This window comes from Salmo salar, chromosome 27 (genome assembly GCF_965601325.2).
Source record: "Salmo salar chromosome 27, fSalSal1, whole genome shotgun sequence".
Lineage (NCBI taxonomy): Eukaryota > Metazoa > Chordata > Actinopteri > Salmoniformes > Salmonidae > Salmo > Salmo salar.
Genome location: NC_138317.1, coordinates 26,553,159 through 26,569,436, shown reverse-complemented (window position 1 = coordinate 26,569,436; position 16,278 = coordinate 26,553,159). Strand labels below are relative to the sequence as shown.

Genomic DNA, 16,278 nt, shown 5'->3' with positions numbered 1-16,278 from the left:
AGCCACACACACACACTGCACCTAAAGAGAGAGAGACAGGTCTTGTTGTAAAGGGGTTGGAATGTGCATTTATTCAAATGCACCTTAGAAACAATACATTTACAGCATCATTATCAATCATTACTCTCACCAAATAGAGGCATCAGATATAAAACAAACTCAACTGTTGCAAACACGTACACACCTCACACACTTTGCCAAAGCTGGTGCAGGTGAGATGGGTGTGTGCAGAGCATAGTGTAATTATAACACAATCTATTGGGGGGGGGGGGGGGACTAAAACAATGAACTACCTGATAGTGGCACTAACATTTAGGTAAATGTTGTATAGGAGACCGTGTTGTGAGTGGGCAGCTGAATGACTAGATGTGTAGTACTGTACTTGATTGGCTTAGACAGCAGAAAATACAGGAAGCGTTTGTACACATGACAACAAGGAATAGAAACAAAGTTTTAGCACCTGAATCATCGGCAAACCTTTACTAAAACACACACGTTAGCTGGATAGTACGGAATTTGCATAGATGGTACTGTAGAAGCAATTCTACAATCACCTAACTGCATCTATCATGGTGTTTGTTAATACAATAAATAACATTTTAATGGTACTGTAATTGTGCTCTATAAGATATGTTGGTAAAGAGTTATGGCAGTTTGTGATGTTGGTGGGACAGAAGATTTGAAATTGAAACCGTTTGACCCACAGACAATGACTAACTACTAAACATGAGGGATAGAAGATCCACGGATCATCTTCAGAAAGTGGAGTTTGTCACTAAATAATTGTCAGGCACTTATTCTCTCACAGATGAGAAACGTATAAAAAAGGCAACACCAACAAAACTAAAATAAAAACACCATCTGACCAGTAAGTCAATAATAAAATAATAACCACATCAGTGATGCCAGAGCAGGTGAACAAAGGTACATCATCATCAACAATAGAAATACGTCAAGCTCCTCTAATACAATGTTTCCCAACTCCAGTCCTCCAGTAACGTTTCCCTCAACAGCACACGTTCTGTTGTAGCCCTGGATAAACTCACCATGTTAAACTCATCCAGGGCTTGATGATTAGTTGACACGTTGTATCAGACGACTTTGTCCAAGGCTTCAAAGAAAATGTGTGCTGTTGGGGGTATTTAAGGGCTGGATTTGGGAAACTGCTCTACTAACAAAAACCTGGGACTTTGTCCTAATGCTCTTACATTGCTCATCTCCTGAAAATGTATTCCTCCTGCGTTCCTACTCTCCTCTCTCATTCCCTCCCCATGCCAACACCAGACTGCTCTGGTCACAGAAGACTGGACAGGTCAAAGCTAACTAAAGCACCATTTGATACTCAGTCATTACTCGGAATACACCCTGTCTCTCTCTTTGGTTTTCTCTAGACATCTGACCAACTCTAAGTCTATACATCTGACCCTTTACCATCTCACCCCACCACCCTCCAACAATATAATCACACACACACACACACACCCTCCTTGTCTTATATTGCCATCATATAAGCCCCCTCATACACACACACACACACACTGCACCCCTCTCTTATAGCTCGTCGTGTGTGGTCTCGTCGGCCTTCAGTTTGAACTCGTCCTCTGTGATCTTTCCGTCTCCATTACGGTCCTGGTTAGAAAACATGTTCTCGATGATGCGATATGCGTCGAACCCAGGGGCCAGACGTCCTTTACCCTCGTTCACCTGACGCAGAATGTAGTCTGAGAACTGGACAGATGGATGGGGGAGGGAAAGGGGTGGGTGTGTGGAGAGAGGGAGGGAGAATTGTGAATTGGTTAGCCAGTTGCCTCAGTTAATAAACTTGATTGTCTCCTCTCTTCCTGAACTGATCAAAATGAACTGGATGGGTGAAATACAAAACATATTCTTCCTGTAGGCTTCTCTTCCACCATATTTGCTTTCACTTGTCTTGTGTTTACAGATCAGTGCAGATGAAGGAGAGGAGACAATGAGAGGAGGCTATTTAAGACTCCTGAGATGCAGCCATATGCTGTCCAGTTGTCTTCAATCAGAGCAGATAAAGAATAGGAGGTGAGATGCATGAGGACCCACAGTGTCATGTGTATGTCTATTAGTGTGAGGGTGGGGTTTAGCTGTGATGCGTACCTCTGAGGCCAACACCTGTAGGTCCTTATCTGCGTCCATCTCAGTGAAGAGGTCAGCTGATACGTCCTCGTTCCAGATGAACATGTAGCCATCAGGAAGTCCCGCCTCCATCTCAATCATCTCGATGTCGAAGATCAGGACAGCACTGGCCGGCACTTCACCATCTATAACACACCAATGGACATGAATGGGTTAATAACAGCTAGTGGACTATTTTGTGTGTGTCTTTGTGCCCATGTTTGTGTGTGGGCGTGTGTGTAACTCACCCACTCCCCTCTCTCCGTAGCCCAGATGAGGAGGTATGACCAGGTGTCTTCTCTCTCCAACACACATCTCCTTCAGCCCCTCCTCCATCCCTGGAACCACCTGGTTGGCTCCCAGCACAATGTTATACGTCTTCCCATAGTTATACCTGGAGAGAGAGATTGTTAGAAGTGTGTGTGGTGTGCGCGTGTGCTTGCGTGTCCACGTATCTTCCTACTCACGTGGAGTCGATGAAGGATCCATCCATGAGCGAAGCGTTGTAGTGGTATTTAACAAAGTCTCCTTTCTTAGTCAGCGTCTCACACACCTCTGGTTTATAGTTGGTAGTGATCACCACTGTGTCTGATGGGTTGTGGAAGTCTATGATATGGATATCAAACACCAAGACAGCAGAACCTGGGATCTTAGTACCTGGTGGAGGAGAGAGGAGGGGGCGATGATGAAATCACCTTTCTATAAATGATGGTACACTGAAAACCTCAACACACACAAATACACTATTTTATACATACCTGTGCCCTCCTCTCCGTATCCGAGGTGAGGTGGGATAATGATGCGTCTTTTCTCTCCGATGCAGACTCCGATCAGACCCTCGTCCATCCCACCAATCACATAGCCCTTACCCACGTAGGTGTCATATGTACGGTTACGGGAGTAGCTGAGAGGACAATAATCATATGTACAGAAATAAACACGTTACAAACAGCTGCCAACACAAAACATTTGCCTACATTTCGAAATCTAAGTAACTCTAAGTTCTAGATTCTAAATTCTACACCCTATTCAGTCTGAACTTAAATTTACTTGTTTTCTTGTAAGATAAAAGTGCCATTTTTATTCTACTGGTTGGATTCATTCAGTAAATCTTGAACTAATTTGTCTATCTAGTTTAGTTTAAGGTTACTGCCACCGTGAGGACAAAAGAAGAATTACAGATAAAGGGAAAACAATGCCCAAAGGCAATAAGGGAGCATTTTTTACATACACATTTATGAAGTCACACACACACACACTCTCTCTTTATCGCTCTCTTCCTCACCTGGAGTCGAAGAAGGTCCCGTCCAGTAGTGATCCGTTATAGTGGTATCTGATGAAGTCTCCAGCAACACTCTTCCTGTGGCAGGGTTGAGGTATGTCCTGGTTGATGATACTGACGCCGTCTTTAGGGTTATGGAGGTCTAGGAGGACTACATCAAAAACCAGGGAGGCCTGCTGTGGGATATCACTACCTAGAGAGGGATGGGATGGAAAGAAAGGGGAGGAGAGATAGGAGGGTTACACTGGGGTTATGTAAGTTCAGTAGGACCACATCAAACACAAGGGATATCACTACCTAGAGCGAGGGAGGGATGGAGAGAGAGAGAGAGAGATAAAGGGAGAGAGGGATCAAAGGAGAGACGGTTACACTGATGATGCCATCTCTGGTCTAATAGTACTAGAGAGGCCTGGACTGGGATAACACTCAGAAACAACTCCATTACCCAGCAGCACCTACTAACCATCACCGTTTGATCCGTATCCTAGCGACGGGGGCATGGTGATGATGCGTTTCTCCCCGACACACATGCCCAGAAGCCCCTGATCCATGCCAGCGATCAGCCAGCCAATCCCCACATAGGTGTCATAGGTACGCATACGGGTGTGGCTACAGGGGGAGGAAGAGGGGAAAAGAGGGGGGAGGGAAATGGGGAGAGAATGAGAAAATACTTATTAGAAGACTACAAACACAGCAGACATTTATTTATCGGAAATCCTCCAAATGTAACCCTCCTCTCTATCATCTCCTTCCTTGCAGCTCTCTTCATCCCTCTCCCTGTGTGTATAGATTTCTTAGTAGTGTGTAGTGTGTGTTAGTAGTGTGTAGTGTATGTTAGTAGTCTATAGTGTGTTGGAAGTGTGTAGTGCGTGTTAGTAGTGTGTGTTAGTAGTTGTAGTGTGTGTTAGTAGTTGTAGTGTGTGTTAGTAGTATGTAGTGAGTGTTAGTAGTGTTTAGTGTGTGTTAGTAGTGTGTGTTAATAGTATGTCGTGTGTGTTAGTAGTATGTAGTGTGTGTTAATAGTATGTAGTGAGTGTTAGTAGTGTGTAGTGTGTGTTAATAGTATGTAGTGAGTGTTAGTAGTGTGTAGTGTGTGTTATTAGTATGTAGTGAGTGTTAGTAGTGTTTAGTGTGTGTTAATAGTATGCAGTGTGTTAGTAGTGTGTGTTAATAGTATGTAGTATGTGTTAGTGGTATGTAGTGAGTGTTAGTAGTGTGTAGTGAGTGTTAGTAGTGTGTGTTAGTAGTATGTAGTGAGTGTTAGTAGTATGTAGTGTGTGTTAATAGTATGTAGTGAGTGTTAGTAGTATGTAGTGAGTGTTAGTAGTGTGTGTTAGTAGTATGTAGTGAGTGTTAATAGTATGTAGTGAGTGTTAGTGTGTGTTAGTAGTGTGTGTTAATAGTATGTAGTGTGTGTTAGTAGTATGTAGTGTGTGTTAGTAGTATGTAGTGAGTGTTAGTAGTGTGTAGTGAGTGTTAGTAGTGTGTAGTGTGTGTTAGTAGTATGTAGTGAGTGTTAGTAGTGTGTAGTGAGTGTTAGTAGTGTGTAGTGTGTGTTAGTAGTATGTAGTGAGTGTTAGTAGTGTGTAGTGAGTGTTAGTAGTGTGTAGTGTATGTTAGTAGTATGTAGTGAGTGTTAGTAGTGTGTAGTGAGTGTTAGTGTGTAGTGAGTGTTAGTAGTATGTAGTGAGTGTTAGTAGTATGTAGTGAGTGTTAGTAGTGTGTAGTGTGTGTTAGAGTAGTATGTAGTGAGTGTTAGTAGTATGTAGTGAGTGTTAGTAGTGAGTGTTAGTAGTGTGTGTTAGTAGTATGTAGTGTGTGTAATAGTATGTAGTGAGTGTTAGTAGTGTGTAGTGTGTGTTAGTAGTATGTAGTGAGTGTTAGTAGTGTGTAGTGTGTGTTAGTAGTATGTAGTGAGTGTTGTAGTGTGTGTTAGTAGTATGTAGTGTGTGTTAATAGTATGTAGTGAGTGTTAGTAGTGTGTAGTGTGTGTTAATAGTATGTAGTGAGTGTTAGTGTGTGTTAGTAGTGTGTGTTAATAGTATGTAGTGAGTGTTAGTAGTGTGTAGTGTGTGTTAATAGTATGTAGTGAGTGTTAGTGTCTGTTAGTAGTGTGTGTTAATAGTATGTAGTGTGTGTTAGTAGTATGTAGTGTGTGTTAGTAGTATGTAGTGAGTGTTAGTAGTATGTAGTGAGTGTTAGTAGTGTGTAGTGAGTGTTAGTAGTATGTAGTGAGTGTTAGTAGTGTGTGTTAGTAGTATGTAGTGAGTGTTAGTAGTGTGTAGTGAGTGTTAGTAGTATGTAGTGAGTGTTAGTAGTGTGTAGTGTAGTAGTGTGTAGTGAGTGTTAGTAGTATGTAGTGAGTGTTAGTAGTGTGTAGTGTGTGTTAGTAGTATGTAGTGAGTGTTAGTAGTGTGTAGTGAGTGTTAGTAGTGTGTAGTGAGTGTTAGTAGTGTGTAGTGAGTGTTAGTAGTGTGTAGTGAGTGTTAGTAGTGTGTGTTAGTAGTGAGTGTTAGTAGTGTGTAGTGAGTGTTAGTAGTGTGTGTTAGTAGTATGTAGTGAGTGTTAGTAGTGTGTAGTGAGTGTTAGTAGTGTGTGTTAGTAGTATGTAGTGAGTGTTAGTAGTGTGTAGTGAGTGTTAGTAGTGTGTGTTAGTAGTATGTAGTGAGTGTTAGTAGTGTGTAGTGAGTGTTAGTAGTGTGTAGTGTGTGTTAGTAGTGTGTGTTAGTAGTGTCTAGTGAGTGTTAGTAGTGTGTAGTGAGTGTTAGTAGTGTGTACTGTGTGTTAGTAGTATGTAGTGAGTGTTAGTAGTGTGTAGTGAGTGTTAGTAGTGTGTAGTGTGTGTTAGTAGTGTGTAGTGAGTGTTAGTAGTGTGTGTTAGTAGTGTGTAGTGTGTGTTAGTAGTATGTAGTGAGTGTTAGTAGTGTGTAGTGAGTGTTAGTAGTGTGTAGTGTGTGTTAGTAGTATGTAGTGAGTGTTAGTAGTGTGTAGTGAGTGTTAGTAGTGTGTAGTGTGTGTTAGTAGTATGTAGTGAGTGTTAGTAGTGTGTAGTGAGTGTTAGTAGTGTGTGTTAGTAGTATGTAGTGAGTGTTAGTAGTATGTAGTGAGTGTTAGTAGTGAGTGTTAGTAGTGTGTGTTAGTAGTATGTAGTGAGTGTTAGTAGTGTGTAGTGAGTGTTAGTAGTGTGTAGTGTGTGTTAGTAGTATGTAGTGAGTGTTAGTAGTATGTAGTGAGTGTTAGTAGTGAGTGTTAGTAGTGTGTGTTAGTAGTATGTAGTGAGTGTTAGTAGTATGTAGTGAGTGTTAGTAGTGTGTAGTGTGTGTTAGTAGTATGTAGTGAGTGTTAGTAGTGTGTGTTAGTAGTATGTAGTGTGTTAGTAGTATGTAGTGAGTGTTAGTAGTGTGTAGTGTGTGTTAGTAGTGTGTAGTGAGTGTTAGTAGTGTGTAGTGTGTGTTAGTAGTATGTAGTGAGTGTTAGTAGTGTGTGTTAGTAGTATGTAGTGTGTGTAATAGTATGTAGTGAGTGTTAGTAGTGTGTAGTGTGTGTTAGTAGTATGTAGTGAGTGTTAGTGTGTGTTAGTAGTGTGTAGTGTGTGTTAGTAGTGTGTAGTGTGTGTTAGTAGTATGTAGTGAGTGTTAGTAGTGTGTGTTAGTAGTATGTAGTGTGTGTTAGTAGTATGTAGTGAGTGTTAGTAGTGTGTAGTGTGTGTTAGTAGTATGTAGTGAGTGTTAGTGTGTGTTAGTAGTGTGTGTTAATAGTATGTAGTGAGTGTTAGTAGTGTGTAGTGTGTGTTAGTAGTATGTAGTGAGTGTTAGTGTCTGTTAGTAGTGTGTGTTAATAGTATGTAGTGTGTGTTAAGTAGTTGTGTGAGTGTAGTGTGTGTTAGTAGTATGTAGTGAGTGTTAGTAGTATGTAGTGAGTGTTAGTAGTGTGTAGTGAGTGTTAGTAGTATGTAGTGAGTGTTAGTAGTGTGTGTTAGTAGTATGTAGTGAGTGTTAGTAGTGTGTAGTGAGTGTTAGTAGTGTGTAGTGAGTGTTAGTAGTGTGTGTTAGTAGTGTGTAGTGAGTGTTAGTAGTATGTAGTGAGTGTTAGTAGTGTGTAGTGTGTGTTAGTAGTATGTAGTGAGTGTTAGTAGTGTGTAGTGAGTGTTAGTAGTGTGTAGTGAGTGTTAGTAGTGTGTAGTGAGTGTTAGTAGTGTGTGTAGTGTGAGTGTTAGTAGTATGTAGTGAGTGTTAGTAGTGTGTGTTAGTAGTATGTAGTGAGTGTTAGTAGTGTGTAGTGAGTGTTAGTAGTGTGTGTTAGTAGTGTGTAGTGAGTGTTAGTAGTGTGTAGTGAGTGTTAGTAGTGTGTGTTAGTAGTATGTAGTGAGTGTTAGTAGTGTGTAGTGAGTGTTAGTAGTGTGTAGTGAGTGTTAGTAGTGTGTAGTGTAGTAGTGTGTAGTGAGTGTTAGTAGTGTGTAGTGAGTGTTAGTAGTGTGTACTGTGAGTGTTAGTAGTATGTAGTGAGTGTTAGTAGTGTGTAGTGAGTGTTAGTAGTGTGTAGTGAGTGTTAGTAGTGTGTAGTGAGTGTTAGTAGTGTGTGTTAGTAGTGTGTAGTGTGTGTTAGTAGTATGTAGTGAGTGTTAGTAGTGTGTAGTGAGTGTTAGTAGTGTGTAGTGTGTGTAGTAGTATGTAGTGAGTGTTAGTAGTGTGTAGTGAGTGTTAGTAGTGTGTAGTGTGTGTTAGTAGTGTGTAGTGAGTGTTAGTAGTATGTAGTGAGTGTTAGTAGTGTGTGTTAGTAGTATGTAGTGAGTGTTAGTAGTGTGTAGTGAGTGTTAGTAGTGTGTGTTAGTAGTATGTAGTGAGTGTTAGTAGTATGTAGTGAGTGTTAGTAGTGTGTAGTGTGTGTTAGTAGTATGTAGTGAGTGTTAGTAGTGTGTAGTGAGTGTTAGTAGTGTGTAGTGTGTGTTAGTAGTATGTAGTGAGTGTTAGTAGTGTGTGTTAGTAGTGTGTAGTGTGTGTTAGTAGTGTGTAGTGTGTGTTAGTAGTGTGTAGTGAGTGTTAGTAGTGTGTAGTGAGTGTTAGTAGTATGTAGTGTGTGTTAGTAGTATGTAGTGAGTGTTAGTAGTGTGTAGTGAGTGTTAGTAGTGTGTAGTGTGTGTTAGTAGTATGTAGTGAGTGTTAGTAGTATGTAGTGAGTGTTAGTAGTGAGTGTTAGTAGTGTGTGTTAGTAGTATGTAGTGAGTGTTAGTAGTATGTAGTGAGTGTTAGTAGTGTGTAGTGAGTGTTAGTAGTGTGTAGTGAGTGTTAGTAGTGTGTAGTGTGTGTTAGTAGTATGTAGTGAGTGTTAGTAGTGTGTAGTGAGTGTTAGTAGTGTGTAGTGAGTGTTAGTAGTGTGTAGTGTGTGTTAGTAGTATGTAGTGAGTGTTAGTAGTGTGTAGTGAGTGTTAGTAGTGTGTAGTGAGTGTTAGTAGTATGTAGTGAGTGTTAGTAGTGTGTGTTAGTAGTGTGTAGTGTGTGTTAGTAGTATGTAGTGAGTGTTAGTAGTGTGTGTTAGTAGTGTGTAGTGTGTGTTAGTAGTATGTAGTGAGTGTTAGTAGTGTGTAGTGAGTGTTAGTAGTGTGTAGTGAGTGTTAGTAGTGTGTGTTAGTAGCGTGACATGTGTGTGTGTTAGTAGTGTTTTGTCGTCGACAATTTATCTGGTGTCTCACCTAGAGTCGAACAGTGTTCCGTCCAGCAGTGTTCCGTTGTAATGGTAACGTACGTAGTCCGACACCTCTACCTTCCTAGAGCAGTTCTCAGGGCTGTAGTACGTCTTCATCTGAACCCCGTCATCAGGGTTCCACACGTCCAGCAACAGAACGTCAAAATGGAGGATCGCGTCTGAAGGGATGACATCACCTGGAGGAGTAAGAGAGGAAGACGTTAGTTACACTCGTTCTTTCTCTCATTCTCTCTCCACTTTCTCTCTTTCTCTCATTGTTAAACTAGACAGATGAACATGGAATTATCTCTTTGAAGAAGGTAATTAATCAGAGATTATAAACCATATAGGCCACACACTGTTATGGGGGAGGGAAGATGAGAGGAAGGGAGGAGGTGAGAACTGTTATGGGGGAGGGAAGATGAGAGGAAGGGAGGAGGTGAGAACTGTTATGGGGGAGGGAAGATGAGAGGAAGGGAGGAGGTGAGAACTGTTATGGGGGAGGGAAGATGAGAGGAAGGGAGGAGGTGAGAACTGTTATGGGGGAGGGAAGATGAGAGGAAGGGAGGAGGTGAGAACTGTTATGGGGGAGGGAAGATGAGAGGAAGGGAGGAGGCGAGAACTGTTATGGGGGAGGGAAGATGAGAGGAAGGGAGGAGGTGAGAACTGTTATGGGGGAGGGAAGATGAGAGGAAGGGAGGAGGTGAGAACTGTTATGGGGGAGGGAAGATGAGAGGAAGGGAGGAGGTGAGAACTGTTCTGGGGGAGGGAAGATGAGAGGAAGGGAGGAGGCGAGAAGGAGGGGCAGGGAAGTTGAGGGTGGCTGTGATTAAATCCATACTGGTGAGTTGGCAGTTGTTCTCTCTGCTGGCAGAGACTGTGGCCATGTCCGAATAACCCATACTAGTGTACTACATACTTAAACTGCATACTCATTTTGGCGTTTGATCTAGTAGAATTCACTCGTCTTTTCTGACTCGGGTGTTTGTCAACAGCTGACAATTAGATAAATTGGTGCGCTGTGCCAAAATGAAAGAATGGCGGAAGTCAACACAATCACCTTTTAGGTAACGCATTCAGAGTACTATTCTAGACATTTCACATACCATAACACTAGCTTTTTATTGTATGCTAGTATGGGTATACGGACATGGCCTGTTTCTCCCTCCAACTCCCTGACTCGCTCCTCCTTTTCTCCCTCTATAAAGTAGACGCCTACATTTATCTCTCCATACATGCCACCCCTTCTCCCTCTCTCTCTTCCTCTCTCTCTTTACCAGTCTCTACATTCCAAGTAAGGCCACACATTTCTGTTTTAATCTCTCCTCATGCAAAATCAACCAGTCCGCTTGGTGACCCCTTTATTCACACAAACACACACTAACACACATACACATACTAATACACACATACTAATAATATCACAAACACACTCCTAATGCTGTGCATGTAACTGTGGGTAATGCCGGCGAAGCCACCGGTCTGGGCTGTGTTGTCTGTCTCACTGTGAATGAAGGGCACTCCTACAACACTAAAGCAGAGTTCACCTCTATGTGTCAGTTCAAGAGGGTCAGCAGATTAATCTCTCTACAATAAAGGTTTGTTCATGTCAAATGCGGTGACCTCACCTGGTTTAAATGATGTCTCTACAGACAATACCTCTCTCATCGTCACTCAATGCCTAGGTTTACCTCCACTTTATTCACATCCTACCATACCTTTGTCTGTACATTATGCATTGAATCTATTCTACCACGCCCAGAAACCTGCTCCTTTTTCTCTCTGTCCCGAACGTACTAGATGACCAGTTCTTATAGCCCTTAGTCATACCCTTATCCTATCCCTCCTTTGTTCCTCTGGTGATGTAGAAGTTAATCCAGGCCCTGCAGTGCCTAGCTCCACTCCCATTCCCCAGGCCTTCTCATTTGTTGACTTCTGTAACCGTAAAAGCCTTGGTTTCATGCATGTTAACATTAGAAGCCTCCTCCCTAAGTTTGTTTTATTCACTGCTTTAGCACACTCTGCCAACCCGGATGTCCTAGCCATGTCTGAATCCTGGCTTAGGAAGGCCACCAAAAACCCAGAAATGTCCATCCCTAACTATAACATTTTCCGACAAGATAGAACTGCCAAAGGGGGTGGAGTTGCAATCTACTGTTGAGATAGCCTGCAGAGTTCTGTCATACTATCCAGGTCTGTGCCCAAACAACTTGAGCTTCTACTTTTAAAAATCCACCTTTCCAGAAACAAGTCTCTTACTGTTGCCGCTTGCTATAGACCAACTTCAGCCCCCAGCTGTGCTCTGGACACCATATGTGAATTGATCGCCCCCCATCTATCTTCAGAGCTCGTTCTGTTAGGTGACCTAAACTGGGACATGCTTAACACCGCGGCCATCCTACAATCTAAGATTGATGCCCTCAATCTCACACAAATGATCAATGAACCTACCAGGTACAACCCCAAATCCGTAAACACAGGCACCCTCATAGATATCATCCTAACCAAACTGCCCTCCAAATACACCTCTGCTGTCTTCAACCAGGATGTCAGCAATCACTGCCTCATTGCTTGCGTCCGTAAAGGGTCTGTGGTCAAACGACCACCCCTCATCACTGTCAAACGCTCCCTAAAACACTTTAGGGAGCGTTTGATTAGGCCTTCCTAATCGACCTGGCCCGGGTATCCTGGAAGGATATTGACCTGATTCCATCAGTAGAAGATGCCTGGTTATTCTTTAAAAGTGCTTTCTTCACCATCTTAAATAAGCATGGCCCTTTCAAAAAATGTAGAACCAGGAACAGATATAGCCCGTGATTCCCTCCAAACCTGACTGCCCACGACCAGCACAAAAACATCCTGTGGCGTACGGCATTAGCATCAAATAGCCCCTGCGATATGCTACTTTTCAGGGAAGTTAGGAACCAATATACACAGGCAATTAGGAAAGCAACGGCTAGCTTTTCCAAACAGAAATTTGCATCCTGCAGCACAAACTCCAAAAAGGTCTAGGACACTGTAAAGTCCATGGAGAATAAGAGCACCTCCTCCCAGCTGCCCACTGCACCGAGGCTAGGAAACACTGTCACCACTGATAAATCGACAATAATTGAGAATTTCAATAAGTATTTTTCTACGGCTGGCCATGCTTTCCACCTGGCCACCCCTACCCTGGTCAACACCCCTGCACCCCTACAGCAACTTGCCCAAGCCTCCCCCATTTCTCCTTCACCCAAATCCAGATAGCTGATGTTCTGAAAGAGCTGCAAAATCTGGACTCCTACAAATTTGCAGGGCTAGACAATCTGGACCCTCTCTTTCTAAAATTATCAGCCGAAATTGTTGCAACCCCTACCCCTATACTTACAGAGCCTGTAAGTAAGCATTTCACTGTAAGGTCTACACCTGTTGTATTCGGCGCACGTGACAAATAAACTTTGATTTGATTTACTAGCCTGTTCAACCTCTCTTTCATATCGTCTGAGATCCCCAAAGATTGGAAAGCTGCCGCGGTCATCCCCCTCTTCAAAGGGGAGACACTCTAGACCCAAACTGCTACAGACCTATATCTATCCTACCCTCTTTCTAAGGTCTTCGAAAGCCAAGTTAACAAACAGATCACCGACCATTTCGAATCCCACCGTACCTTCTCCGTTATGCAATCTGGTTTCCGAGTTGGTCATGGGTGCACCTCAGCCACGCTCAAGGTCCTGAACGATATCATAACTGCCATCGATAAGAGACAATACTGTGCAGCTGTATTCATTGACTGGCCAAGGCTTTCAACTCTGTCAATCACCATATTCTTATCGGCAGACTCAACAGCCTTGGTTTCTCTTATGACTGCCTCGCCTGGTTTACCAACTACTTCTCAGATTGAGTTCAGTGTGTCAAATCGGAGGGCCTGTTGTCCGGACCTCTGGCAGTCTCTATGGGGGTACCACAGGGTTCAATTCTCGGGCCGACTCTTTTCTCTGTATACATCAATGATGCCGCTCTTGCTGCTGGGGATTCTCTGATCCACTTCTATGCAGACGACACCATTCTGTATACTTCTGGCCCTTCTTTGGACACTGTGTTAACAAACATCCAGACGAGCTTCAATGCCATACAACTCTCCTTCCGTGGCCTCCAACTGCTCTTAAATGCAAGTAAAACTAAATGCATGCTCTTCAACCAATCGCTGCCCGCACCTGCCCGCCCGATTAGCATCACTACTCTGGATGGTTCTGACTTAGAATATGTGGACAACTACAAATACCCAGGTGTCTGGTTAGACTGTAAACTCTCCTTCCAGATTCACATTAAGCATCTCCAATCCAAAATTACATCTAGAATCGGCTTCATATTTCACAACAAAGCATCCTTCACTCATGCTGCCAAACATACCCTCGTAAAACGGACTATCCTGCCGATCCTTGACATCGGCAATGTCATTTACAAAATAGCCTCCAACACTCTACTCAGCAAATTGGATGCAGTCTATCACAGTGCCATCTGTTTTGTCACCAAAGCCCCATATACTACCCACCACTGCTACCTGTATGCTCTCGTTGGCTGGCCCTCGCTTCATATTCGTCGCCAAACCCACTGGCTCCAGGTCATCTATAAGTCTTTGCTAGGTAAAGCCCCGCCTTATCTCAGCTCACTGGTCACCATAGCAGCACCCACCCGTAGGACGCGCTCCAGCAGGTATATTGCACTGGTCATCCCCAAAGCCAATTCCTCGTTTGGCCACCTTTCCTTCCAGTTCTCTGCTGCCAATGACTGGAACGAATTGCAAAAATCACTGAAGCTGGAGACCCATATCTCCCTCTCTAACTTTAAGCACCAGCTGTCAGAGCAGCTCACAGATCACTGTAAATAGCCCATCCAACTTCCTCATCCCCATACTGTTATTTATTTATTTTTATTTTTTTGCTCCTTTGCACCCCAGTATCTCTACTTGCACATTCATCCTTTGCACATCTATCACTCCAGTGTTTAATTGCTAAATTAACTGTATGTATGTTTATTCCGATGTGTAACTCTGTGTTGTTGTTTGTGTCGCACTGCTTTGCTTTATCTTGGCCAGGTCGCAGTTGTAAATGAGAACTTGTTCTCAACTAGCCTACCTGGTTAAATAAAGGTGAAAAAAAATTACAATTATTATAATTATCATTCTCAGGCCACCATGCAGCGTACAGTAACATTAACAAGCAGCACTTCCTGGTCTGTGATGTCACTGTGACCCAATTCAACATGGACCACCCACTTCCTGTCAAGCTTGCATTAATGCTTGGTGTTTATGAATACCTCCGAACAGTAAACACCAACTTCTACACACACACACAGATCCAACCACCCACACACACTGCTACCTGTGCAGCTGCACTATTAATCAAACAGACAAGAGACAACAATGTCTATAACCATGTTATAAGCTATATTATCAGCTATGTTACAGGCTATGTTGTAAACTAAGTTATTAGCTATGTTTTATGTTACACACAAAACACACAGGTTACAGGTAGAACAGGTATGTATAAATATAGTTATTGATTAGTTATAGGGGAGGAGTTGAGATGTCTTTGCTCCCAAGCAAAGACATTATAAGCTAAAACTCCATTATAGACTTTAACATTAATATAAAGCTTATGTTATGAACTTACCGTATCCTTCCTTCCCGTAGGCCAGTTGTGGTGGAATCTTGACCAGTCGTCTCTCGTTGACACACATCCCTACCAGAGCTCTGTCCATCCCTTCAATCAGCTGCTTCTTACCCACATACACATTGTAGGTGCTGCTGCGGTCATAGCTGCAACACACACACGTTATGGGAGCTGCCAACATCTCAAACAAAAAAGACAGAAAGAAAGACAAGAAACAAGGAAAAGAATGTCCATTCGTTCATGGATTCATTCACTCACTCACTTCACTGATTCACTCACTCAGTCATGTATCTCTCTGTCCAGACAGTAGTACTTGGTTGGCTGTGGTGACTGTGGTTAACATGGCGTATCACTAGGCCTAGCCTACTACACTGGCCAACTGTATCTCAGTTCTGCCACGCACATTACTTATTGGGCCTACTGGTCTCTTTCTGCCCAAGGGTTTGCATTAACTTATGAATTAATATTGGTAGTATTTTTTTTATTTTACATGATCACTCTGCTGGCCATACGTGACATACACTCACACACCAGTAGACTATATGCTACCTGTGTGTGCGTGCTCTAGAGTAGGCCAGGAAGGCCTACATGTGTACGTCCTTGCAGTTGGTTAATGAACCATATATTATCACCCAGTGTATTTAGTAGCAGAATATAACTGTTTTCTCTGGAGTGAAAATATTGTTTCACTAATTATTTAGTTCAGACTTGGAGACTGCATGAGGAGTCTCCCTCTCTCTCTCAGTGAATGGGGGCTGTCGTTCTCTCTGCCTGCGTGGCTGTTTGGTCCGACCCGCTAATAAAATAAAACGCACGCTTGAGTTTATTGACGTGCACGCTACTCGCTGCAACGTGAACTGCGTGCAGGAACTGCAGGGGTGGAGAGGAGTGGAAAATAAAAACTTTCTTACCTGGAGTCAAATTTCTTTCCATCGGGGAACATGCCGTTATAATGGTAACGAACATAATCCCCTACTTTCACAGCGCGCACGCACTGCTCCGGCACGAACGTTTTCTCAAACACGATGTCATCTAACGGTACCGGAGGGGCGTCACAGGCGGCGAACGCCACCAGAACCGCCAGATATATCATCCCGTGCACGCACTGGTTCATCTTCACAAGCCTCTCCTTTACCGACAAAAAGTAGGGTGGATAACCGTAACTTCTTATGGTTATTTCTCTCTTTCTCTTTTCCCCCGATTGTTCCGATTCCTCTGGTCTTCTGCTTCCAGTTCTTGTCTTCTTCCCTTGATCCCTGTCTGTTCGGGATTGAATTGAATGGGAGGATTTGGGTACCACGTATGGCGCAGGCGCAGTAGCGCACAGCAAATATGTAGACGTGGAAACGCCAAACGGAGGGCCTATAATCACAGCTAGAGACCAAATAAACGACACCCCCACCGCAAGACCAACAAACACAACCTACTAGTGTAGAATAGGCCTAGTTTACATTCATTCACACATGTCCAGTCAATAGGGCTATTACGCAAGGCTTGACTATGGAGTGGCGGAACAGT

General features: G+C 43.0%; 1 protein-coding gene across 1 annotated transcript; it reads right to left on the bottom strand.

Moving 5' to 3' along the window:
- Positions 1-42: 42 nt before the first annotated feature.
- fkbp9 (FKBP prolyl isomerase 9) lies at positions 43-16,246 on the bottom strand. Its single transcript, XM_045709820.2, has 10 exons — positions 15,672-16,246; positions 14,761-14,906; positions 9,117-9,306; positions 3,891-4,036; positions 3,431-3,620; positions 2,904-3,049; positions 2,613-2,802; positions 2,394-2,539; positions 2,128-2,291; positions 43-1,728 (listed from the first exon to the last, which is right to left on the bottom strand). The coding sequence occupies exons 1-10, from the start codon at positions 15,872-15,874 to the stop codon at positions 1,552-1,554; spliced, it is 1,698 nt and encodes a 565-aa protein (XP_045565776.1). The 5' UTR covers positions 15,875-16,246; the 3' UTR covers positions 43-1,551.
- Positions 16,247-16,278: the final 32 nt, after the last annotated feature.

Coding starts and splice junctions, on each gene's coding strand:
- fkbp9 (XM_045709820.2), bottom strand. CDS start 15,874: ATGAACCAGTGCGTGCACGGGATGATATATCTGGCGGTTCTGGTGGCG. Junction 2,540..2,612: donor GGATCCTTCATCGACTCCAC/GTGAGTAGGAAG, acceptor CTCTCTCTCCAG/GTATAACTATGGGAAGACGT. Junction 1,729..2,127: donor TACAGGTGTTGGCCTCAGAG/GTACGCATCACA, acceptor CCATCTGTCCAG/TTCTCAGACTACATTCTGCG.